General features: G+C 39.5%; 1 protein-coding gene across 3 annotated transcripts in view; it reads left to right on the forward strand.

The window, feature by feature from the left end:
• Nucleotides 1-23,016, forward strand: part of LOC128700861 (sterol O-acyltransferase 1) — a 48,596-nt gene extending 25,580 nt beyond the window's left edge. For 2 of the 3 annotated variants that reach the window (XM_070104714.1, XM_070104716.1), the window contains 8 exons: nt 4,624-4,751; nt 5,331-5,497; nt 9,525-9,660; nt 11,129-11,266; nt 15,012-15,116; nt 19,374-19,521; nt 21,370-21,506; nt 22,320-22,513. In XM_070104714.1, the coding sequence (XP_069960815.1) occupies nt 4,624-4,751; nt 5,331-5,497; nt 9,525-9,660; nt 11,129-11,266; nt 15,012-15,116; nt 19,374-19,521; nt 21,370-21,506; nt 22,320-22,379 (1,019 nt within the window). In that variant the 3' untranslated portion in view covers nt 22,380-22,513. Of the gene's footprint in view, nt 1-4,623; nt 4,752-5,330; nt 5,498-9,524; nt 9,661-11,128; nt 11,267-15,011; nt 15,117-19,373; nt 19,522-21,369; nt 21,507-22,319 lie in introns of all 3 variants that reach the window. The other variant, XM_070104715.1, reaches the window with a different exon arrangement.
• Nucleotides 23,017-27,691: the final 4,675 nt, after the last annotated feature.

Here is a 27,691-nt window from a genome sequence, read left to right on the forward strand (position 1 = left end):
AATTGTAACCAAATATAAACACGTAAATACGTAGTTCATTACCACTGTAATGTGTTTAGCTATCCAAACTTTGCAGCCCAGTCTCTGAACCCATTATTATCCTCTGTAATGTTGAGGTACAGTATCTGAACCCATTATTATCCTCTGTAATGTTGAGGTACAGTATCTGAACCCATTATTATCCTCTGTAATGTTGAGGTACAGTCTCTGAACCCATTATTATCCTCTGTAATGTTGAGGTACAGTCTCTGAACCCATTATTATCCTCTGTAATGTTGAGGTACAGTCTCTGAACCCATTATTATCCTCTGTAATGTTGAGGTACAGTCCCTGGACCCATTATTATCCTCTGTAATGTTGAGGTACAGTCTCTGGACCCATTATTATCCTCTGTAATGTTGAGGTACAGTCCCTGGACCCATTATTATCCTCTGTAATGTTGAGGTACAGTCCCTGGACCCATTATTGTCCTCTGTAATGTTGAAGTACAGTCTCTGAACCCATTATTATCCTCTGTAATGTTGAGGTACAGTCCCTGGACCCATTATTATCCTCTGTAATGTTGAGGTACAGTCTCTGAACCCATTATTATCCTCTGTAATGTTGAGGTACAGTCCCTGGACCCATTATTATCCTCTGTAATGTTGAGGTACAGTCCCTGGACCCATTATTGTCCTCTGTAATGTTGAAGTACAGTCTCTGAACCCATTATTATCCTCTGTAATGTTGAGGTACAGTCCCTGGACCCATTATTATCCTCTGTAATGTTGAGGTACAGTCCCTGGACCCATTATTATCCTCTGTAATGTTGAGGTACAGTCCCTGGACCCATTATTATCCTCTGTAATGTTGAAGTACAGTCTCTGAACCCATTATTATCCTCTGTAATGTTGAGGTACAGTCCCTGGACCCATTATTATCCTCTGTAATGTTGAAATACAGTTCCTGGACCCATTATGATCCTCTGTAATGTTGAGGTACAGTCCCTGGACCCATTATCCTCTGTAATGTTGAAGTACAATCCCAGGACCCATTATGTTCCTCTGTAATCTTTTGACTACTGCCCACACCATGGGTCTAGGGTGAATAATAGAGAGAGAAAACTAAAACTAACTAGTGACTTGAAAACTCGGGTGAGGAATGTTGAAGTTGACTTCCGTTTAGACTAATAACAGGTTGGATGATCTGTGGCTGAGAAGAGGTTCGATTCAAGAAAGACCTGCCCAGCATGGGCCAGAAGTCCTGCAGTGTTCCTCCATACAATGATCTGTTGCTATGTGAGATAACAATGAAGTTACCTAACAAGAGGCCCTGCTATGTTGTAGGAGCCATTGTTTTGTTTGAAAGTGTTAGATATGCACCTAGTGTTAGTGGTGATGGCACCTAGCATTAGTGGTGATGGCACCTAGCATTAGTGGTGATGGCACCTAGTGTTAGTGGTGATGGCACCTAGCATTAGTGGTGATGGCACCTAGCATTAGTGGTGATGGCACCTAGCATTAGTGGTGATGGCACTTAGTGTTATTGGTGATGGCACCTGGTGTTAGTGGTGATGGCACCTAGTGTTAGTGGTGATGGCACCTAGTGTTAGTGGTGATGGCACCTAGTGTTAGTGGTGATGGCACCTAGCATTAGTGGTGATGGCACCTAGCATTAGTGGTGATGGCACTTAGTGTTATTGGTGATGGCACCTGGTGTTAGTGGTGATGGCACCTAGTGTTAGTGGTGATGGCACCTAGCATTATTGGTGATGGCACCTGGTGTTAGTGGTGATGGCACTGAGCATTAGTGGTGATGGCACCTAGTGTTAGTGGTGATGACACCTAGTGTTAGTGGTGATGACACCTAGTGTTAGTGGTGATGACACCTAGTGTTAGTGGTAATGGCACCTAGTGTTAGTGGTGATGACACCTAGTGTTAGTGGTGATGGCACCTAGTGTTAGTGGTGATCACATCTAGTGGTAGTGGTGATGGCACCTGGTATTAGTGGTGATGGCACCTGGTATTAGTGATGGCACCTGGTGTTAGTGGTGATGGCACCTAATGTTAGTGGTGATGGCACATAGTGTTAGTGGTGATGGCACCTAGTGTTAGTGGTGATGGCACCTGGTGTTAGTGGTGATGGTGCCTAGTGTTAGTGGTGATGGCACCTGGTATGTGGTGATGGCACCTAGTGTTAGTGGTGATGGCAGCTGGTATGTGGTGATGGCAGCTGGTATGTGGTGATGGCACCTAGTGTTAGTGGTGATGGCACCTAGTGTTAGTGGTGATGGCACCTGGTATGTGGTGATGGCACCTAGTGTTAGTGGTGATGGCACCTAGTGTTAGTGGTGATGGCACCTGGTATGTGGTGATGGCACCTAGTGTTAGTGGTGATGGCACCTGGTGTTAGTGGTGATGGCACCTAGTGTTAGTGGTGATGGCACCTGGTATGTGGTGATGGCACCTAGTGTTAGTGGTGATGGCAGCTGGTATGTGGTGATGGCACCTAGTGTTAGTGGTGATGGCACCTGGTATGTGGTGATGGCACCTAGTGTTTGGTTAGGAGTTTATTATATTATTTCAGGTCACTTTTTATATTGTATCTATATATGCTTCTAAAGTGTTGAATGATGATGAAAGTATTTTCGCTTTGAGGATTTTCTTTCTTTTTGGGTCACCCTGCCTCGGTGGGAGACGGCCGACTTGTTGAAAAAAAAAAGTATGGATATGTGTACGTATATATATGTATGATTTCACAAAAATCATTCTTAACCTAATGAAAAAATATATTTCATTGTGTCTGTCTATTATTAAATTATTGTAAACTTACCTAAAATATATTTAGCTGGATTAGGCTAAATTAAATTGTGCTTGTTATAATAAGGTCAGGTAAATTTTCTAAGGTTCTTTTGGTACAAAACTATTAATTTTTAAATTTAGCATTAATGAAAAAATATATTTTAATTTTAAACGAGTTCTTGCTAATTGACCAGTTTTACCTATTTGGCATGACATATATATTGTGAGTAGCGACCTGAAGAGTCAGGTTAGTTATACTGAAACAGGTGCAGAGGCCACCAGACTACATCTCTGTTTCTAATTAAGTTTATTTAGGCACAGGCACACATAAGTACAGGTTCGGTTATCCTGAGTACATAATTTACACATAATGTAAATACGTACTACAGTGGAACCTTGGTATGCGACCTTAATTCATTCCAGAAGGCTGTTCGAGTGCTGTGCTGCTCAGTTTGAGTATCGAACAAGTTCTTCCCAGGAGTGTAGATGAATGGTTCAAAGAACCGACATGTTGTTAAATTAGACACATGTGCAACTCTTGGGTATCTTTATTGAGGAAACGTTTTGCCACACAGTGGCTTCATCAGTCCATACAAAGATTGATGGACTGACCACATCGACTCAAGGTTGAGGGACTACCTCAAACTACTCCTGTTCTTCCCCGTTTTCTTTGTATGGACTGATGAAACCACTGTGTGGCAAAACGTTTCCTCAATAAAGATACCCAAGAGTTGCACATGTGTCTAATTTAACAACAAGTTCTTCCCAACCAATTTTCTGTTTGGTTGGCTGTTATCACTAATCTTCATAGGACCCATAGTGACTTATTTATACAGATAATACAAAAAATACCAAAAAATGTGAAAAAACACAAAATAATTCACAGCAAAGTGCTGGCAGGTCAATTTGTCTGAGCTTTGTTTGAGGAGGGAGCTGGTCGTATACCGAGGTTCGATGGAAATAAATGGTATAAAATACCGACACAATGGAAATATAAACACAAATGCAGTATAATGTGATCCTTTATTGACAACGTGTGTGACTTGAAAAAGCCCACTGTGTGGGTGAAACGTTGTCAATAAAGGATCACATTATACTGCATTTGTGTTTATATTTCCATACCGAGGTTCCACTGTAATAATAATAATAATAATAATAATAATAATAATAATAATAATAATAATAATAATAATAATAATAATAATAATAATAAATTTATTTCAGCATAATACAGGTTTGTACAAAGGAGTATAACAATTTGGTGTACACGCCAAAAGCCCCTTTATATGCAGAGCATTTCGGACAAACTTAAGACTAACTTAAGGTTAATAAGGCAATAACAGTGCAGTAATTATGTAGGTACATATGGTCATTAGGTGAGTTTATAATGAATATGTACAGGAGAATTGAATATTCTATTAGTTCATGTTATATGGCTTTAATAAGTTTGGTAGAGAGGAATTATTTTTGATTATTAACTTAGTATGACCCAGAAAAGTCCTTGGAATTTCATTTTATATACAGTGGACCCCCGGTTAACAATATTTTTTCATTCCAGAAGTATGTTCAGGTGCCAGTACTGACTGAATTTGTTCCCATAAGGAATATTGTGAAGTAGATTAGTCCATTTCAGACCCCCAAACATACACGTACAAACGCACTTACATAAATACACTTACATAATTGGTCGCATTGGGAGCTGATCGTTAAGCGGGGGTCCACTGTACTATGTAGTATTAGCTGTGTGTGTTTAAACTATGAGAGCTGACATGAGTGTAGTGTCACACACTACCTTATTTAAATATTTTGGTTGCTATTTATTGGTTGTTATTCTTCACACAGTTGTGTATGACACAGTTGGAGGACTTGTATATGTGGCATACCTGATCCTCTTCCTCTACCTGCCTTTAGAGTCTCTCCTCTATAATGCACTTCCTCCAGCATCCTCTTTCATTATTCTGTGTGAACAAGTAAGTTGATTTTTCTTGTATAATTCATAGTAAGCTTGTACGTACTGTTGTATCTGTGCACCTCTGGCAAGACAGTGATAGTTTGAATAATGGCAAAAATGTTTCTTTTTTGGGTCACCCTGAACTTTGGGCAGATGGCCAGCATGCTAAAAAACTGTTTCGATTATATTAACTGAACTAACTTTTAATGGCATTAATTTAATTATAATAAATGTAATATGCCAGTTTTCACTATCTAACCAATAATCTTACACTGTATTTTTGTTTATTATTGTGTTGCTTATATTGCATTAACCCGTAAACGGTCCAAGCGGATCTATGTTCACGTGTAGCGCTACAAAAGTAGATCTACGTTTTTTTACATATTTTCAAATGTAGAAAAACAAAAAGAAGATCTACTTTTTTTACATACTTTCAAATGTTGAAAAAACGTATATATACGTTTGGACCGTTTACGGGTTAACTAGCTTTTATATCAAGAATTTCATTAATCATCAGTGTTGTGTTGGCAGTTTTCACTGTATAACTTATATTCTAACACTTAACATCATATACAAGAATTGTGGTATGTTCACGCAGGTTAGAATGTTTATGAAGACTTGGGCGTTTGTAAGAAGTAACCTCAGTCGTGCCGTCAAATACAAAAAAGATGAAGAAATTCAGGTCAAAAGTATCTGTCCAGACTTTTCACACTACCTGTATTTCCTCTTTGCACCAACTTTAGTTTATAGAGATGAATATCCAAGGTTTGTATTATTTGTGAAAAGTATGTATTGGTGATATAATTTTTTGGTGTATTGCAGACCTGTCATATTGTGAGATAAGATAAGATTTCGTTTGGATTTTTAACCCCGGAGGGTTAGCCACCCAGGATAACCCAAGAAAATCAGTGCGTCATCGAGGACTGTCTAACTTATTTCCATTGTGGTCCTTAATCTTGTCCCCCAGGATGTGACCCACACCAGTCGACTAACACCCAGGTACCTATTTGCTGCTAGGTGAACAGGACAACAGGTGTAAGGAAACGTGTCGAAATGTTTCCACCCGCCGGGAATCGAACCCGGACCCTCCGTGTATGAAGCAGGAACTTTAGCCCCCGGGCCACTGGGCCACACTAGGGCCTTAATTTTTTATTACTATACCTGGTAAGACAGTGATGGAGTGAGTGATGGTGTAAGTGCTCTTTTTCAGGTCACCGTGGCTTGGAACGGCCTCTCCTGAAAAAAAAAAAAACTTTTTCAATTGGCAAATGATGAGTTTTAGCTTTTAGTCCCACATGACTGAACTTTGATGTACAGTGGACCCTCGACTAACAATATTAATTGGTACCTGAGAACGAATATCGTTAGTCGAGTTTTTTTAGCGTTAGTCGAGGCAAAATATTAACGTTAAAATGTATCGCTAGTCGGATTTAACGTTAGACGATGCCATCGTTGGTCGAGGGTCCACTGTATATTTATTGTGCATATGAAACTGTGTTAGTTAAAAGGATGCAAAATTATTATAGATTTATGTATATGGAAAGAATGGAGATGTAAGTATTCCAGACACACCTCAGTCACATTTTGCATTCCACTCTTGTATCGAAGAAATGCCCTCCTGGTACGTTTGATATGTGAATATTCATGGTGTTTATAGCAGCAGGCCCAGTTGACCACGGATTTTCTTCCTGTAGTTTCACCTCCATGTGACTTATACTGTACTATAATTCTGTCACAGTACACAAATAACCCGCACATAGAAGAGAGGAGCTTACGACGACGTTTCAGTCCGACTTGCGGGTTATTTGTGTATCGTTCCAGTCACGGTATTGTGCCTTTTTTTGTTATTCTGTCACAGTAAATGTGGCAGTAAATTTAACCTAGTCTGGTTTATGCTGTGAGTTGCCATTGGCATTTTGGTGTGCATATTGTTTCATAATCTGTCTGCATGGCACCATCAAGTTGCTTTACTGCTAAAATAACATGATGCTGTAGAAACCCAGTAGAAAGATTTGAAAGTTGAGTGTGTGTTGAAGATTAGATCTAGAAATCTTTTCATATAGGGTGCCTTCACATTTATTTATTTATTATTTTTTTTTTATTATCACACTGGCCGATTCCCACCAAGGCAGGGTGGCCCGAAAAAGAAAAACTTTCACCATCATTCATTCCATCACTGTCTTGCCAGAAGGGTGCTTTACACTACAGTTTTTAAACTGCAACATTAACACCCCTCCTTCAGAGTGGAGGCACTGTACTTCCCATCTCCAGGACTCAAGTCCAGCCTGCCGGTTTCCCTGAATCCCTTCATAAATGTTACTTTGCTCACACTCCAACAGCACGTCAAGTATTAAAAACCATTTGTCTCCATTCACTCCTATCAAACACGCTCACGCATGCCTGCTGGAAGTCCAAGCCCCTCGCACACAAAACTTCCTTTACCCCCTCCCTCCAACCTTTCCTAGGCCGACCCCTACCCCGCCTTCCTTCCACTACAGACTGATACACTCTTGAAGTTATTCTGTTTCGCTCCATTCTCTCCACATGTCCGAACCACCTCAACAACCCTTCCTCAGCCCTCTGGACAACAGTTTTGGTAATCCCGCACCTCCTCCTAACTTCCAAACTACGAATTCTCTGCATTATATTCACACCACACATTGCCCTCAGACATGACATCTCCACTGCCTCCAGCCTTCTCCTCACTGCAACATTCATCACCCATGCTTCACACCCATATAAGAGCGTTGGTAAAACTATACTCTCATACATTTATTTATTTATTTATTTATTTATTTATTTATTTATTTATTTATTTATTTATTTATTTATTAATTTGAACATGATACAGATAAGTACAAGGAATACAATTTTTAAAGTGCAACATGCCAAAGCCACTTGTATGCAGAGCATTATGGGCAGCTTAAAATTAACTTAAGATTAACTAAGCAATGATATACATTCAGTGGTACAAAAATTATTGTAAAACAGATAACAATTTAGTACTGATGAGTATTACAAAAACAGGTCATATGGTTGCTTGCATTGCTGTACAATTGGTTTTTATTTATTTATTTATGGGGAGGCTTAAAATTAACTTAAGATTAACTAAGCAATGATATATTCAGTGGTACAAAAATTATTGTATAACAGATAACAGTTTAGTACAAATAAGTATTACAAAGACAGGTCATATGGTCATTTACTGTGTTGCTGTGTAATCAGTAGAATGGAGTATTATGTTAGGTAATGAAGTTAAATAGTAACAAAGGTTGATTGGGTCACAGGTTGACATTTATGAGATACAATAATGAGATACATATGTAGTAGGCAATATACTGTACTGTACATTTATAATAGACTACAGGGAGAAGGGAATACATAGATCAACTTTACTGCCTTTCACATTTAATAAAGGTTAATGCAGTAATAATTCAGCAGCCTTCTCGGAAGACAGTGGCTGAATGAATGATGGAAAAATTGTTTCTTTTATTATTAATATTGTTATTATTATAGTGTAAAATGCAACACAGTGAACCATATTGTACCATAATGGGTTGATTAATTTCCAAAATATAGTTATTTTGCATTGAATGAATAAAGTTTTGCTTCATTTTATACGCTTGAAAGACGTAATTTTATATATACAGTGGACCCCCGGTTAACGATATTATTTCATTCCAGAAGTATGTTCAGGTGCCAGTACTGAACGAATTTGTTCCCATAAGGAATATTGTGAAGTAGATTAGTCCATTTCAGACCCCCAAACATACACGTACAAACGCACTTACATAAATACACTTACATAATTGGTCACATTGGGAGGTGATCGTAAAGCGGGGGTCCACTGTATTTACATGAAACCTTAATTCTTCGTCTGCTCAAGATGTTAATCTACACTTTGTCTCCTCCCTGAGGACTGTTGTGTGGTGGGAAGGTTACAGTATACATGTACATTGTACCACACTGGCTTGGGCCCATGTACATTGTACCACACTGGCTTGGGCCCATGTACATTGTACCACACTGGCTTGGGCCATACTGACTTGGGTATACCAATACACAAATAATCCGCACATAAAAGAGAGAAGCTTACGACAATGTTTTGGTCCGACTTGGACCATTTACAAAGTCACTTTGTAAATGGTCCAAGTCGAACCAAAACGTCGTCGTAAGCTTCTCTCTTTTATGTGCAGGTTATTTGTGTATCGTTCCAGTCACGGTATTGTGCCTTTTTTTTGTTATTTGGATATACCAAGCCAGGGTGACCATGGCCGAGTAAGACATAGTGTTGTTGGGGAAACAGTCATTGGATGTGGGTAATTGAAGACTGTGTAATAAAAAATAATTTAAACATTTGCAAATTTGTGTATTAAGAGTTTACACAAATTGGGAACTTCACAGCAGTGTACAAAGCACAGTAATCTTATTTATGGATTCAAATTTATTATACTACAACTTTTTATATTGCACTTAAAACTTAGCTTTGTATATGTGTGTTCTGTGTATGTACAGTGGACCCCCGGTTTACGATATTATTTCATTCAAGAAGTATGTTCAGGTGCCAGTACTGAGCGAATTTGTTCCCATAAGGAATATTGTGAATTAGATTAGTCCATTTCAGACCCCCAAACATACACGTACAAACGCACTTACATAAATACACTTACATTATTGGTCGCATTGGGAGGTGATCGTAAACTGGGGGTCCACTGTATTTGTATGCTTTTTCCAGCTATGTGGCTTTCTATTTTGTTGTTAATTTTTATTTTATATCATTATATTTTTACAGAAATGAAAGATGTGACTGGCAGAAAGTGATTAATGACTTAAGCCAAGTTATTGGTTGTTTATTTTATACTCACTTTCTGTTTGTGCGGTTTTGTGTACCTGTCTTCCGGAAGTTTGGTCAGGAGTCTTTCACTACGGTACGATATACAATTAATACATTGATATTAATGAGCATGTAATACACTTCTTAGTGATACAGTTACAAGCAGGTTCTTGAAATAACTTAGATATATTTACACAAGTTTCGTTGTCCTATTTACTCTTCAGTAAACATCCAGAAATGCTTGTAACTCTTGCCAGTGATTTCTTAATTGTACCAAACAAACGGGGGACCATCCAGGAAGGGTTGGAGGTAAGGTGTGAAGAAAGAATAAAGTTTATTCTCTATAAGAATTCAAAGTTTATTCTCTATAAGAATTCAAAGTTTATTCTCTATAAGAATTCAAAGTTTATTCTCTATAAGAATTCAAAGTTTATTCTCTATAAGAATTCAAAGTTTATTCTCTATAAGAATTCAAAGTTTATTCTCTATAAAGATTACAATGCTGAGTTTACAGAATTTGATTATTGTATTGTTTACATGTAGTAAAATAATAATTACAGAGTGTACCACTAGAACACCTAGCATGGCTAGGCATTTTGGGCAGACTTAGATTAATTCTAATTTAAAATATTACAAATTATGAGGTAAGTTGGTATTATGGCTAAGTGACTAAATACTAGTTTGTGAGTTTAGCAATGTGAATGATTTTGTTTTGGCACAATACATAGTTTCAGTATTGGAGTATCACAGGCCAACTTATGACTGGTTAGGATTCATTATTTTAAGATTGAGATTAACATTTCTGTTTATGGTCAAATGGGTGCAATGCAGTGACTTAAACAATTAATGTCTAGCCTGCAGTTTTGAGAAGAAACTAGACAATGGTCTGGTTCAGATATGACCTGAAAATGAACTAGGATTAATTGTTGGTTAGTGGTAAAGATGGGTTTTGAGTGGTAGGGGTTTGAACATTCATCAGGCATGTGTGAGTGGGTTAGGTCAGAGTAGACAAGTGGGTTTTGAATGTGACAAACTATTGGGGTTTGATCAAAGTACAGTGGACTCCCGGTTTACGATATTATTTCATTCCAGAAGTATGTTCAGGTGCCATTACTGAACGAATTTGTTCCCATAAGGAATATTGTGAATTAGATTAGTCCATTTCAGACCCCCAAATATACATGTACAAACGCACTTACATAAATACACTTACATAATTGGTCGCATTGGGAGCTGATCGTAAACCGGGGTCCACTGTACATTCATGAAGGAATTCAGGAAAACTGGAGATGGAAAATAAAATGCTTATGCTCTGAAAGATGGGCATGATTTTATGGATGGTGGGCATTTCTTTGGATTAACCTACCCTGGTGGGAAATGACTGGTGTTATTAAAAAAAGTCATAATATATAATTAGACACAAAAGGAACAAAAACTTTAATAAATATTAGTTAAACAGGAGCAACAAATAACTTCACGACTAATATTTCATTTCTTTCCTAGAAGCAACATCTATTTTTTCAACGCACTGGTCAACTCTAACGTATATCCGTTGTTTACAGACCAACCTGATGGTGGCAGTATTTTCATGCATGTTTCCCGGCTCGCTGGTACTCTTGTGTGGGTTCTTTGCCATCCTTCATGCCTGGCTGAATGCATTTGCTGAAATGATGCGCTTTGCTGACAGAATGTTCTATAAGGTAAGCTCTCGTCTGATGGTATTTTTGCTTGCTTGTTAGTGTGAGTGATATATATTTTTGTAGGATAATCTTGGTTTTTGAGTGTTAATATGTAAGGCTGTATAGTACATAACCTTTGTCAGTATTGTTAAATCAGCTCTTATGTCAGTGCTTTGTAATTTTTAAAACTTGCTGCTTTCTTTCTTTGTCCCATCACTCATTTTCCACTTATGTGGAAGACTTTCTTCACTCCATCACATACTGTGAGTGGAAGACTTCCTTCACTCCATCACTTACTGTGAGTGGAAGACTTCCTTCACTCCATCACATACTGTGAGTGGAAGACTTCCTTCACTCCATCACTTACTGTGAGTGGAAGACTTCCTTCACTCCATCACATACTGTGAGTGGAAGACTTCCTTCACTCCATCATATACTGTGAGTGGAAGACTTCCTTCACTCCATCATATACTGTGAGTGGAAGACTTCCTTCACTCCATCATATACTGTGAGTGGAAGACTTCCTTCACTCCATCATATACTGTGAGTGGAAGACTTCCTTCACTCCATCATATACTGTGAGTGGAAGACTTCCTTCACTCCATCATATACTGTGAGTGGAAGACTTCCTTCACTCCATCATATACTGTGAGTGGAAGACTTCCTTCACTCCATCATATACTGTGAGTGGAAGACTTCCTTCACTCCATCACATACTGTGAGTGGAAGACTTCCTTCACTCCATCATATACTGTGAGTGGAAGACTTCCTTCACTCCATCACATACTGTGAGTGGAAGACTTCCTTCACTCCATCACATACTGTGAGTGGAAGACTTTCTTCACTCCAGCACATACAGTGAGTGGAAGCCTTCCTTCATCACCCCATTATATACTTCAAGTGTGACAGTAATTGCCTTTATTTTATCGGTGTAATATTATTTTATGACTGTAAATGAAGAAGAGCAGGATGTAAGTGTGGGGGAGGTGCGTGAGGTATTAGTCAGTAATCCCTTAAATTAAGTCTTCCCATAATACCTAGGCATGATAGAGGCTCTCTTTGCACTGCAACTCATTGTAAATACATGATCTCAATGTACTACTTGCAAAGAAATAAAATTGATTGATTGATTGAAAGGGGGTAAAGCAACTGGAACTGATGAGATCATGACAGAAATGTTAAAAGCAGGGGGGATATAGTATTGGAGTGGTTGATATTTTTGTTTAATAAATGTATGAAAGAGGGGAGGGCAGAGAGCATGTATAGTCCCTTTATATAAAGGGAAAGGGGACAAAAGAGATTGTAAAAATTATAGAGGAATTAGTTTACCAAGTATACCAGGAAAAGTGTACAGTAGGGTTATTATTGAAAGAATTAGAGGTAAGACAGAATGTAGGATTGCGGATGAGCAAGGAGGCTTCAGAGTGGGTAGGGGATGTGTAGATCAAGTGTTTATATTGAAGCATATATGTGAACAGTATTTAGATAAAGGTAGGGAAGTTTTTATTGCATTTATGGATTTAGAAAAGGTATATGATAGAGTGGATAGGGGAGCAATGTGGCAGATGTTGCAAGTATATGGAATAGGTGGTAAGTTACTAAATGCTGTAAAGAGTTTTTATGAGGATAGTGAGGCTCAGGTTAGGGTGTGTAGAAGAGAGGGAGAATACTTCCCGGTAAAAGTAGGTCTTAGACAGGGATGTGTAATGTCACCATGGTTGTTTAATATATTTATAGATGGGGTTGTAAAAGAAGTAAATGTTAGGGTGCTCGGGAGAAGGGTGGGATTAAATTATGGGGAATCAAATACAAAATGGGAATTGACACAGTTACTTTTTTGCTGATGATACTGTGCTTATGGGAGATTCTAAAGAAAAATTGCAAAGGTTAGTGGATGAGTTTGGGAATGTGTGTAAAGGTAGAAAGTTGAAAGTGAACATAGAAAAGATTAAGGTGATGAGAGTATCAAAGGATTTTAATAAAGAAAAATTGGATATCATATTGGAGAGGAGGAATATGGAAGAAGTGAATGTTTTCAGATATTTGGGAGTTGACGTGTCAGCGGATGGATTTATGAAGGATGAGGTTAATCATAGAATTGATGAAGGAAAAAAGGTGAGTGGTGCATGGAGGTATATGTGGAGACAAAGAATGTTATCTATGGAGGCTAAGAAGGAAATGTATTAAAGTATAGTGGTTCCAACACTCTTATATGGATGTGAAGCTTGGGTGGTAAATGCAGCAGCGAGGAGACGGTTGGAGGCAGTGGAGTTGTCCTGTCTAAGGGCAATGTGTGGTGTAAATATTATGCAGAAAATTCAGAGTGTGGAAATTAGGAGAAGGTGTGGAGTTAATAAAAGCATTAGTCAGAGGGCAGAAGAGGGGTTGTTGAGGTGGTTTGGTCATTTAGAGAGAATGGATTAAAGTAGAATGACATGGAAAGCGCATAAATCTATAGGGGAAGGAAGGTAGGTAGGGGTCGTCCTCGAAAGGGTTGGAGAGAGGAGGTAAAGGAGGTTTTGTGGGTGAGGGGCTTGAACTTCCAGCAAGCGTGCGTGAGCGTGTTAGATAGGAGTGAATGTAGACGAATCGTTTTTGGGACCTGACGATCTGTTGGAGTGTGAGCAGGGTAATATTTAGTGAAGGGATTCAGGGAAACCGGTTATTTTTATATAGTCGGACTTGAGTTCTGGAAATGGGAAGTACAATGCCTGCACTTTAAAGGAGGGGTTTGGGATATTGGCAGTTTGATGGGATATGCTGTGTATCTTTATATGTATATGCTTCTAAACTGTTGTATTCTGAGCACCTTTGCAAAAACAGTGATTATGTGTGAGTGAGGTGAAAGTGTTGAATGATGATGAAAGTATTTTCTTTTTTGGGGATTTTCTTTCTTTTTGAGTCACCCTGCCTCAGTGGGAGACGGCCAACTTGTTAAAAAAAAAAAAGTTGTTTGTTGAAATATTTATGAATGGGTAGTTCAGTTATAACTTTGTATAGGCAGTATCTTGGCAGTGTTATATTAAACCTGTTTCTCTATTAATACAAGAGTAAACACTATACAGGAGGACCCCAATGGAAGTAAGTCATTTTGTCTTACTTTTTTGTGTTATCCTAGATAATCTGCTATGTATGATAATTTATGTAACTGTATTAATGTGTGCCTGTATCTGAATAAACTTACCTGCTTATACGGCAAGTTAGGATCCGGGCTACTGCTGTAAAGTGAATCACAATCTTTTTTTGCTCTCAAATGCATATAAAAGCCTGATAACATTTTTACGCCATCATATTTATTTATTTATTTATTTATTTATTTATTAATTTGAACATGATACAGAGAAGTACAAGGAATACAATATTTAAAGTGTAACATGCCAAAGCCACTTGTATGCAGAGCATTATGGTCAGGCTTAAAATTAACTTAAGATTAACTAAGCAATGATATATTCAGTGGTACAAAAATTATTGTAAAACAGATAACAATTTAGTACAAATGAGTATTACAAAGACAGGTCATATGGTCATTTACTGTGAGTGAGCAATAGAGCTAGGTCTGAAAAATGCATATGCAGTATGCACATTACTTACCTTCAAATATTTTTGTCTTTAGCTTATAGTGAGTGGTGAATATATTTATTGTAGGAAGTCTGAATAAACGAAGATTGGGTAAAACTGAAAATCGCCGTATTAATGAAATGTCATAGAGTGATGTGCTGTAAAGCGGGGCTCTCCTGTATGTTATATATTTATGACTTTATTTCAGGATTGGTGGAACTCGACATCCTATGCTCGCTTCTACCGAACTTGGAACTGCGTAGTACATGATTGGCTGTACGAATATGTGTACAGGGACATTGTTTACTGGCAGGTCAGTTTTAGTAACTTAGAGCAGTTTAGTGTAGGATATACGTATGACTACCAGCCGAGCTGTGGCTCATACGTTTGATTGCGTGCTGCCAGCAGTAACAGCCTGGTTGATCAGGCCCTGTTCCACCATGAGGCCTGGTCACAGACCAGGCCATGGGGGCGTTGACACCCGAAACTCGCTCCAGGTAAATTCCGAGAAACAATGATGCATTGTTTCTTGGAATGGTAATTTTAGTGCATGACATAGTTTAGTAGGTATTAACTTCTTTAGGTTAAGTTAATCTTCAGAACATACAAGTTGTAATGCTTTCCCTTCTTATTATCCCACACTGAGAAGCTTATATCTCCCAGTGTTCTCCCTTCCCTTTCTTACCTTCCCACACTGAGAAGCTTATATCTCCCAGTGTTCTCCCTTCCCTTTCTTACCTTCCCACACTGAGAAGCTTATATCTCCCAGTGTTCTCCCTTCCCTTTCTTACCTTCCCACACTGAGAAGCTTATATCTCCCAGTGTTCTCCCTTCCCTTTCTTACCTTCCCACACTGAGAAGCTTATATCTCCCAGTGTTCTCCCTTCCCTTCCCACACTGAGAAGCTTATATCTCCCAGTGTTCTCCCTTCCCTTTCTTACCTTCCCACACTAAGAAGCTTATATCTCCCAGTGTTCTCCCTTCCCTTTCTTACCTTCCCACACTGAGAAGCTTATATCTCCCAGTGTTCTCCCTTCCCTTCCCACACTGAGAAGCTTATATCTCCCAGTGTTCTCCCTTCCCTTTCTTACCTTCCCACACTGAGAAGCTTATATCTCCCAGTGTTCTCCCTTCCCTTTCTTACCTTCCCACACTGAGAAGCTTATATCTCCCAGTGTTCTCCCTTCCCTTTCTTACCTTCCCACACTGAGAAGCTTATATCTCCCAGTGTTCTCCCTTCCCTTCCCACACTGAGAAGCTTATATCTCCCAGTGTTCTCCCTTCCCTTTCTTACCTTCCCACACTGAGAAGCTTATATCTCCCAGTGTTCTCCCTTCCCTTCCCACACTGAGAAGCTTATATCTCCCAGTGTTCTCCCTTCCCTTTCTTACCTTCCCACACTGAGAAGCTTATATCTCCCAGTGTTCTCCCTTCCCTTCCCACACTGAGAAGCTTATATCTCCCAGTGTTCTCCCTTCCCTTTCTTACCTTCCCACACTGAGAAGCTTATATCTCCCAGTGTTCTCCCTTCCCTTTCTTACCTTCCCACACTGAGAAGCTTATATCTCCCAGTGTTCTCCCTTCCCTTTCTTACCTTCCCACACTGAGAAGCTTATATCTCCCAGTGTTCTCCCTTCCCTTTCTTACCTTCCCACACTGAGAAGCTTATATCTCCCAGTGTTCTCCCTTCCCTTTCTTACCTTCCCACACTGAGAAGCTTATATCTCCCAGTGTTCTCCCTTCCCTTTCTTACCTTCCCACACTGAGAAGCTTATATCTCCCAGTGTTCTCCCTTCCCTTCCCACACTGAGAAGCTTATATCTCCCAGTGTTCTCCCTTCCCTTTCTTACCTTTCCACATTGAGAAGCTTATATCTCCCAGTGTTCTCCCTTCCCTTTCTTACCTTCCCACACTGAGAAGCTTATATCTCCTAGTGTTCTCCCTTCCCTTTCTTACCTTCCCACACTGAGAAGCTTATATCTCCCAGTGTTCTCCCTTCCCTTTCTTACCTTCCCACACTGAGAAGCTTATATCTCCCAGTGTTCTCCCTTCAGTTTCTTACCTTCCCACACTGAGAAGCTTATATCTCCCAGTGTTCTCCCTTCCCTTTCTTACCTTCCCACACTGAGAAGCTTATATCTCCCAGTGTGCTCCCTTTCTTACCTTCCCACACTGAGAAGCTTGGATCTCCAATTGTTCTCCCTCCCTCTTCCTTACCGTCCCACCCTCAGAGGCATGTCTCTTGTATTGTATGTACGTACTGTATGATGAATATTTACTTTGTCTTAGTGAATACAGAATGTTTGCAGTTATTGAATAAATTAAACATTGTACTCTTCAAAGGTGTTAGATTAATATATACAGTACATATATATTTATGGAGAAGTGTTAATTCCATGAGGATTATTAGTGGACCCTCGACTAACGATATTAATTGGTACCCGAGAACGAATATTGTTAGTCGAGTTTTTTTTAGCATTAGCCGAGGCAAAATGTTAGTGTTAACATGTATTATCAGTCGGATTTAACGTTAGACGATGCCATCGTTGGTCGAGGGTCCACTGTATTTACATATATGAATTTGTGTGATGTACAGTACTAAATCCGTATGGGTTGTTCAGTATTTTTCCAGCCGAGATCAACTCCCTAACTGATGTTATGCATCAAGGGTCATGTAATGTCTGTGGTATTGGAAAGGAAGTCTTGATTCACAGAATGGGACGGTAGCTCCAATTCCTCACTTAACCCGTAAACGGTCCAAGCAGATCTACGTTCACATGTGTAGCGCTACAAAAGTAGATCTACGTTTTTTTTACATATTTTCAAATATAACCAAAAAAAAAAGTAGATCAAAGTTTTTTTACACATTTTCAAATGTAAAAAAACAAAAAGAAGATCCGCTTTTTTTACATGCTTTCAAATATTGAAAAAACGTATATATACGTTTGGACCGTTTACGGGTTAAACACTCAAACTTCAAAGTGACTGTATAAACTGTTTAGTATTTAATAATTTTTGGTAGTGTAAAAAAATTAAATGTAATACATGTACATATATGTACATAAAAATTACTAATTCTTTAGCAGTGTACAATATTTCCACTTTTTAACCCCATGTAATTCAAATAACATTACCAAACTAGTGTTTATAGATGTTAAGCATGAATTTTAAATAACTTTCTGGATTTCAAAGTGTGAATATTTTTGACTCTTAATGCAACTGCAACATCTTCATATTAACCCGTAAACGGTCTAAATGTATATATACGTTCACTACCGTACTGCCCCAACTTCTTTGAGAAAAAAAAACATTGTTTTTTAATAGGAAAAAAGAGCATATGGTACCCAGGCATCCCCAATTATTTTAATATGGTGCACAGTGAGTGCTCACACCCATTCTCACATCTATTCCCACATGTCTAGGCGACTCAGGCTTATTGTGGCAATGTTAAATGTAGGACACATAAAACGTATATATACGTTTGGGGCACTAGCGGTAAAAACGTATATATACGTTTGGGGCACTAGCGGTAAAAACGTATATATACGTTTGGGGCACTAGCGGTAAAAACGTATATATACGTTTGGACCGTTTACAGGTTAATCTTAGGCTCTGTACATTTAATGTTGTTTATGCAATGCGACTTGTCACAACTAGTTCACAGTCTACAGATGACTTAGCAGTGGTCCATCTTGGACCATTGCTAAGTCATGCTCTGTATAACCAGATGCTTTCCATATATATTATTAAATGTCACCTAATTTTGTGAAAACTGTATCGTATGTAAATTATTATTATTATTGTTGTTGTTCAGGAAATTGAAATTTCATATACAGTGGCACCTGTGGATACGAACAGCTTAAAACTCTAACAGTTATGTAAGTGTATTTATGTAAGTGCTTTTGTAAGTGTATTTTTGGGGGTCTGAAACGGATTAATCTAATTTATATTATTCCTTATGGGAACAAATTTGTAATAAAGTTGGTAGAATTACCGACAATATGTAAAGTAAAAGGACACAAGTGCAACTAATGTGACATTTTATTGTGGCAACGTTTTGCTCTTATCTGGAGTTTATCTGGAGTTAGTTCCGGGGGTCAACGCCCCCGCGGCCCGGTCTGTGACCAGGCCTCCTTAGGTCAGTGTCCCAGGATGCGACCCACACCAGTCGACTAACACCCAGGTACCCATTTTACTGATGGGGAACATAGACAACAGGTGGAAAGAAACACGTCCAATGTTTCTACTCTGGCTGGGAATCGAACCCAGGCCCTCACCGTGTGAAGCGAGAGCGTTAACCACCAGGCCACCAGAGCCCTTCCAGGAGCTTTGTCAAGCTCCTGGAGAGCGAAACGTTGCCACAATAAATGTCACATTAGTTGCACTTGTGTCCTTTAAGGGAACAAATTTGTTCGGTTTCGGCACTCAAACAGCCTTCTGGAACGAATTAAGTTCGTATCCCGAGGTACCACTGTACGTGTATTTTCATCTCTGAATTGTTGGTTAGTTGTAAATTGTTTCAGATCCAGTATTGTGACTTATTCTTCATTTTTTGCTACATGTCCTTCAGAGAAAACAGGGCGAAGGCTGCGCACGGCTTCGATGCTTCCCAATGCTGGTGGTGTTTTTTATATCTTCGGTGGTGCATGAATACATCTTAGCCTTTGCATTTAAGTTCTTTTATCCGGTCCTTCTCATCATGTTTGGAGGCTTTGGAGGTAACACTATAATGTTAGAGTATAACCTCATTTTTTATATGCACTATTTTATAATCATGGTGGAAGACATCAGTAAAATATATGAGCATTTTAAAAATTCAGGGAAATAGTACTGATCAGTAATATAAACCAATATTAAGACAGAACTGAGAAATATAGCTATAATCAGCCTCAGAAAAGAATTAGATATACAGTGGACCCCCGCTTAATGATCACCTCCCAATGCGACCAATTATGTAAGTGTATTTATGTAAGTACGTTTGTACGTGTGTGTTTGGGGGTCTGAAATGGACTAATCTACTTCACAATATTCCTTATGGGAACAAATTCGGTCAGTACTGGCACCTGAACATACTTCTGGAATGAAAAAATATCGTTGACCGGGGGTCCACTGTACATGTATGTTTATCCTGGTATTTCCTAAGCTCCCACCCTTTAAGGGGGATGCCTTGATGCCAGTGAAGGGTTTTTGATTAAAGGAACTGGAGCTAATGTTTCTCTCCCCAAATCAAACCTCATTATCTCGTATTTCCCAGGTGGTTTACGATACTTACAGGTGTAGTGGTTGTTTCCCACGAAAAAATAATAACACGTACTGTATTCGTAGTTCGCAGGTGATGTGGTAAATTTCTAATTCATGCTTCTAGCTTACAAATGGAGCTTTAGAACTCACTTGCCATAGGTTCAAACCCCACCTGTTCTGTGGTTTGTTTGCAATTGTGTTGATACAATTTTGTGAGTTAAGACACACATCCATACCTACGAATAGGACAGTTATGAACCAATTATATTTTTACACCAGCCTAAGTATAAATATGTGGAAAACCTAACTATCTTTAGTATTGCAGTCTTCTGTACAAACAGATTTTTTTCTAATACACTGTTTTATACAAACAACTTGACTCACGAAATCGTAATGACACGATTGCAAACAAACCATACCACGGGCGGGATTTGAACCCGCGGGTTCAAATCCCGCCCGTGGTATGGTTTGTTTACAAACAACTTGTTTGACTTGAAACATTGGGAACTGAACATGTTTGTAGGTTGGAAGTTACCTGTACTAAACTAGAAGAGTTTATTATTCATTTACATCTACAGCACCAATTAAAACCACTGTACTATATACTTATGTACATAATATATGAAATGTGTTAGTGAATGTATTTAGTTTTCATACTTTAGTATTCTGTATACTGTGTACAGTATAGTATACAGTACCCATTAATTTGTTTTGGCTCTATTGGTAATATTCACTATGGCAGTCTGCTGCCATAGTGAATACCCTCATCACCTTACTCTCTTCTATGTTCACTTTCACCTTTCTTTCCTTACACACCTTTCCAAACCTGTCCACTAACCTTTGCAGCTTCTTTTTAGAATTTCCCAAAAGCACAGTATCATCAGCAAAATGTAACTGTAACAACTCCCATTTTGTATTGATTCCCCATAATTTAATCCCACCCTTCTCCCGAGTACCCTAGCATTTGTTTCTTTTACAACTTCATCTGTAAATATGTTAACCATGGTGACATTACACATCCATGTCTAAGACCTACTTTTACCGAGAAGTAGTCTCCCTCTCTCCTACACATCCTAACCTGAGCCTCACTATCCTCATAAAAGCTCTTTACAGCATTTAGTAACTTACCACCTATTCCATATACTTGCAACATCTGCCACATTGCTCCCCTATCCACTCTATCATATGCCTTTTCTAAATCCATAAATGCAATGAAAACATCCCTACCTTTATCTAAATACTGTTTATTTATATATCTCTAATGCAAATATATATTGTCATAAGATTCTATTAAACTGATTATTACCCTTTTTTTTTTTTTGCAGTTGCCTTTATGTTTGTAAACAGTAATGCTCGTCAGTTCAACATCTTCCTCTGGGTTACCCTAATACTTGGTACAGGCATTTTAATGTGTTTATACAGCATGGAGTGGTATGCTCGCATCAACTGCCCGCCTCTTTATGTAAGTGAATGCTTTGCTTTATTATTTAAGGTTTGTTTATTTTTTACCGTATACAGTGGACCCCCGGTTAACGATATTTTTTCACTCCAGAAGTATGTTCAGGTGCCAGTACTGACCGAATTTGTTCCCATAAGGAATATTGTAAAGTAGATTAGTCCATTTCAGACCCCCAAACATACACGTACAAATGCACTTACATAAATACACTTACATAATTGGTCGCATTCGGAGGTGATCGTTATGCGGGGGTCCACTGTATTCATTTCTTTCTTTATTTAAAACAGTCTAGGTATATAGGTGATGTACTTTTCAGCATAGGTTTATTAAGAACTTATTGTAAAACTCATTATACTATATACAACTTTTTGAGGAAGTCAGAAACTAATAATATTGGGAAATGAGATGCATTATTGATAGTGATAATATAGTTATTTTCTTAGCAGCAAGCAAGTTAGAGGCAGTGGAGATGTCAAGTGGAAGAGCAGAGTGTGTGTGGTGTCAACTTGGAGCAAAGAAATTAAGAGGCACTGTAGGGTCATCAGAGGGCTGAGAAGGGTGTTTAGGGTATATAAAGAGGATGAAGAGGGATAAGATGGTGTATAAATCTTTATTGAGGAAATGTTTCGCCACACAGTGGCGAAACGTTTCCTCAATAAAGATACCCAAGAGTTGCACATGTGTCTAATTTATCAAATCTGGGGTGGAAGGAAGGAGGGTTAGGGGTCATTCCAGGAAGAGTAGGAGACAGGATACAAAAGAGATTGTGAGATTTATGTAATACGTGTAATGTTTAAAATGATATTAATATTTCAGGAGGGATTCCTTGACTACCTGGTGCCACGGAGCTTAGTTTGTGAATTTTCACAAGGTTAGAAAAAAAGTATCGAAACTTTTTGTAATGTATTTTCTGAATGACCAAGTTAATATGTATTACTAACTTACATTACTGATATACAGAATTAATTTATCAGTCTGCAGTATATAAACATTTGTGTATATAATGCCATCGTTCTTCACTAAATATTTTAGTAGTATAGTACAAAGAAAATATGACATAATTTGAATGTATTGTACATTACCAAAATCTGTAATACTGTGGTACAAATGATTTTTATTCCAATACTACACTATAAAAAACTAAGGAGAAATTACACAAACATTATATTAGAAGAATGTCACCACAATACTCACACTTTGGACAGATAACTTTCAGCGATGTTTTGGTCCAGTCTGGACCAAAACATCGCTGAAGAAACTTAAGACCTGGTAATGATCCACATTGGACTGAAATGCTGTCTGAAGTTTTCTCTCCAAGTGAAGATTATTTGTTACTACACATGTGTTCACGGAGGAAAATGTGAGTAATAACACAATTGCAAACAAACCACGGAACAGATGAGGTTTGAACCCATGGCTTACACACTGCTCAGGAGTTGTATGCCTCACTTGCCATAGGTTCTAACCTCACCTGTTCCCTGTTTTTTTAGTGTGAATAAATTTGTGGGACAGTTCTTGACTTTTATTAACATGAGGATGTATATTTATCAATACTCTATTATACTGTAAACCTAAATACATAAATAGATTAATTAAATTAATTTTTTTCTTCCTAATAAAATCAGTAATTTTTTTTTTTTATTATTATCACACTGGCCGATTCCCACCAAGGCAGGGTGGCCCGAAAAAGAAAAACTTTCACCATCATTCACTCCATCTAACTAATTTATTAACTTTCTTCAGTAAAGCTTTTGAGGCTGTTGACCACAATAAAGAATTTGATATTATTTACTTAGATTTTAGTAAGGCTTTTGATAGAGTTCCGCACCATAGACTGTTAAAGAAAGTGGCAGCCCATGGCATTGGGGGAAAAGTGCTCTCGTGGATCGAGTCATGGCTCACTGACAGGAAGCAGAGAGTGTCCATAAATGGGGTTAAATCCGAGTGGGGATCTGTAACAAGTGGCGTTCCACAGGGATCAGTCTTGGGCCCGTTGTTGTTTATAATATATATCAATGATCTTGATGAGGGAATTACTAGTGATATGAGCAAATTCGCCGATGACACAAAGATAGGTAGGATAATTGATTCAAACGTAGATGTTAGGGAACTTCAGGAGGATTTAAACAAACTCTATTCTTGGTCAGAAAAGTGGCAGATGCAGTTCAATGTAGATAAGTGCAAGGTTCTGAAGCTTGGGAGTGCCCATAACCCTAGTACTTATAAATTAAATGATGTAGAACTTAGCCATACAGATTGCGAAAAGGACTTGGGGGTTATGGTGAGCAGCAACCTTAAACCAAGACAGCAATGCCTAAGCGTACGTAATAAGGCAAATAGATTACTGGGATTTATATCAAGAAGTGTAAGCAACAGAAGTCCAGAGGTCATACTGCAGCTTTATACATCATTAGTAAGGCCTCACCTTGATTATGCAGCTCAGTTCTGGTCTCCGTATTACAAAATGGACATAAATTCGTTAGAAAACATTCAGCGTAGGATGACTAAATTAATACATAGCATCAGAAATCTTCCTTATGAAGAAAGATTGAAGACTCTTAAGTTACATTCACTTGTTAGACGAAGAATGAGGGGAGACCTGATCGAAGTGTATAAGTGGAAGATAGGTATTAATAAAGGGGATATTAATAAGGTCTTGAGGATGTCTCTCCAAGAGAGAACCCGCAGTAATGGATTTAAATTAGATAAGTTTAGATTTAGAAAGGACATAGGAAAGTATTGGTTTGGAAATAGGGTAGTTGATGAGTGGAACAGTCTACCTAGTTGGGTTATTGAGGCTAGGACTTTGGGTTGTTTCAAATCTAGGTTGGATAAGTACATGAGTGGGAAGGGTTGGATTTGAGTGGGACTTTCACATCAGAGCTTATTTCTTGGGTAGCATTGAAAATTGGGTTGGGTAAATGTTTTGTTAGTGGGATGAATTGTAAAGGACCTGCCTAGTATGGGCCAGCAGGCCTCCTGCAGTGTTCCTCCTTTCTTATGTTCTTATGTTCTTATCACTGTATATTATACATTTATGCTGTATAGAGTACTGTATTAGATAATAATAATAATAATAATAATAATAATAATAATAATAATAATAATAATATCTTTATTTACTACAAGTACATGTACATGGTATACAGTCCTAGCTGACATCAATGACATACTACTACATAGGAAGCCCCTTGTTATGCTGACCATTTTGGGCACATTAGGTCAGTGTCCCAGGATGCAACCCACGCCAGTTGACTAACACCCAGGTACCCATTTTACTGATGGGGAATATAGACAACAGGTGGAAAGAAACACACCCAATGTTTCTACTCTGGCTGGGAATCGAGCCCAGACCCTCGCCGTGTGAAGCGAGAGCGTTAACCACCAGAGCCACCAGAGCTCACTTTCAAGTGTTTCTCTAATCTTGCAACCCAACATGTGGCCAGAAATTCTTGATTTCTCAGGTGACTTCAACAGTGTAGGAGCACAGGTGACATCACCAGTGTGTAGCACAGGTGACATCACCAGTGTAGGGGCACAGGTGATATCACCAGTGTGTAGGAGCACAGGTGACATCAGTGTAGGAGCACAGGTGACATCAGTGTGTAGGAGCACAGGTGACATCAGTGTAGGAACACGGGGACATGATAACGACATACAAAATACTGAGAGGAATTGACAAGGTGGACAAAGACAGGATGTTCCAGAGATGGGACACAGTAACAAGGGGACACAGTTGGAAGCTGAAGACACAGATGAATCACAGGGATGTTAGGAAGTATTTCTTCAGCCACAGAGTAGTCAGGAAGTGGAATAGTTTGGGAAGCGATGTAGTGGAGGCAGGATCCATACATAGCTTTAAGCAGAGGTATGATAAAGCTCAAGGTTCAGGGAGAGTGACCTAGTAGCGACCAGTGAAGAGGTGGGGCCAGGAGCTTGGACTCGACTCCTGCAACTTCAACTAGGCGAGGTGAGTACAGGTGAGATCACCAGTGTGTAGGAGCACAGGTGACATCACCAGTGTGTATGAGCACAGGTGACATCACCAGTGTGTATGAGCACAGGTGACATCACCAGTGTGTATGAGCACAGGTTACATCACCAGTGTGTATGAGCACAGGTGACATCACCAGTGTGTAGGAGCACAGGTGACATCAGTGTGTATGAGCACAGATGACATCACCAGTGTGTATGAGCACAGGTGACATCACCAGTGTGTAGGAACACAGGTGACATCACCAGTGTGTAGGAACACAGGTAACATCACCAGTGTGTAGGAACACAGGTACCACCACCAGTGTGTAGGAACACAGGTACCATCACCAGTGTGTAGGAACACAGGTACCATCACCAGTGTGTAGGAACACAGGTGACATCACCAGTGTGTAAGAACACAGGTACCATCACCAGTGTGTAGGAACACAGGTACCATCACCAGTGTGTAGGAACAAAAGTGACATCACCAGTGTATAGGAACACAGGTAACATCACCAGTGTGTAGGAACACAGGTACCATCACCAGTGTGTAGGGACACAGGTGACATCTCCAGTATGTAGGAACACAGGTGACATCACCAGTGTGTAGGAACACAGGTACCATCACCAGTGTGTAGGAGCACAGGTGACATCACCAGTGTGTAGGAACACAGGTACCATCACCAGTGTGTAGGGACATAGGTGACATCACCAGTGTGTAGGAACACAGGTATCATCACCAGTGTGTAGGAGCACAGGTGACATCACCAGTGTGTAGGAACACAGGTACCATCACCAGTGTGTAGGAACACAGGCAACATCACCAGTGTGTAGGAACACAGGTACCATCACAAGTGTGTAGGAACACAGGTAACATCACCAGTGTGTAGGAACACAGGTGACATCACCAATGTGTAGGGACACAGGTACCATCACCAGTGTGTAGGAACACAGGTACCATCGCCAGTGTGTAGGAACACAGGTACCATTACCAGTGTGTAGGAACACAGGTACCATCACCAATGTGTAGGAACACAGGTACCATCACCAGTGTGTAGGAACACAGGTAACATCACCAGTGTGTAGGAGCACATGTGACATCACCAGTGTGTAGGAGCACAGGTGACATCACCAGTGTGTAGGAACACAGGTACCATCACCAGTGTGTAGGAACACAGGCAACATCACCAGTGTGTAGGAACACAGGTACCATCACCAGTGTGTAGGAACACAGGTAACATCACCAGTGTGTAGAAACACAGGTGACATCACCAATGTGTAGGGACACAGGTACCATCACCAGTGTGTAGGAACACAGGTACCATCACCAGTGTGTAGGAACACAGGTACCATTACCAGTGTGTAGGAACACAGGTACCATCACCAATGTGTAGGAACACAGGTACCATCACCAGTGTGTAGGAACACAGGTAACATCACCAGTGTGTAGGAGCACAGGTGACATCACCAGTGTGTAGGAGCACAGGTGACATCACCAGTGTGTAGGAACACAGGTACCATCACCAGAGTGTAGGAACACAGGTACCATCACCAGTGTGTAGGAACACATGTGACATCACCAGTGTGTAGGAACACAGGTACCATCACCAGTGTGTGTAGGAGCACAGGTACCATCACCAGTGTGTAGGAACACAGGTGACATCACCAGTGTGTAGGAACACAGGTACCATCACCAGTGTGTAGGAACACAGGTGACATCACCAGTGTGTAGAAACACAGGTGACATCACCAATGTGTAGGGACACAGGTACCATCACCAGTGTGTAGGAACACAGGTACCATCACCAGTGTGTAGGAACACAGGTACCATTACCAGTGTGTAGGAACACAGGTACCATCACCAATGTGTAGGAACACAGGTACCATCACCAGTGTGTAGGAACACAGGTAACATCACCAGTGTGTAGGAGCACAGGTGACATCACCAGTGTGTAGGAGCACAGGTGACATCACCAGTGTGTAGGAACACAGGTACCATCACCAGTGTGTAGGAACACAGGCAACATCACCAGTGTGTAGGAACACAGGTACCATCACCAGTGTGTAGGAACACAGGTAACATCACCAGTGTGTAGGAACACAGGCGACATCACCAATGTGTAGGGACACAGGTACCATCACAAGTGTGTAGGAACACAGGTAACATCACCAGTGTGTAGGAACACAGGTGACATCACCAATGTGTAGGGACA

The sequence above is a fragment of the Cherax quadricarinatus genome, chromosome 94 (genome assembly GCF_038502225.1).
Source record: "Cherax quadricarinatus isolate ZL_2023a chromosome 94, ASM3850222v1, whole genome shotgun sequence".
NCBI classification, from domain to species: Eukaryota; Metazoa; Arthropoda; class Malacostraca; order Decapoda; family Parastacidae; genus Cherax; species Cherax quadricarinatus.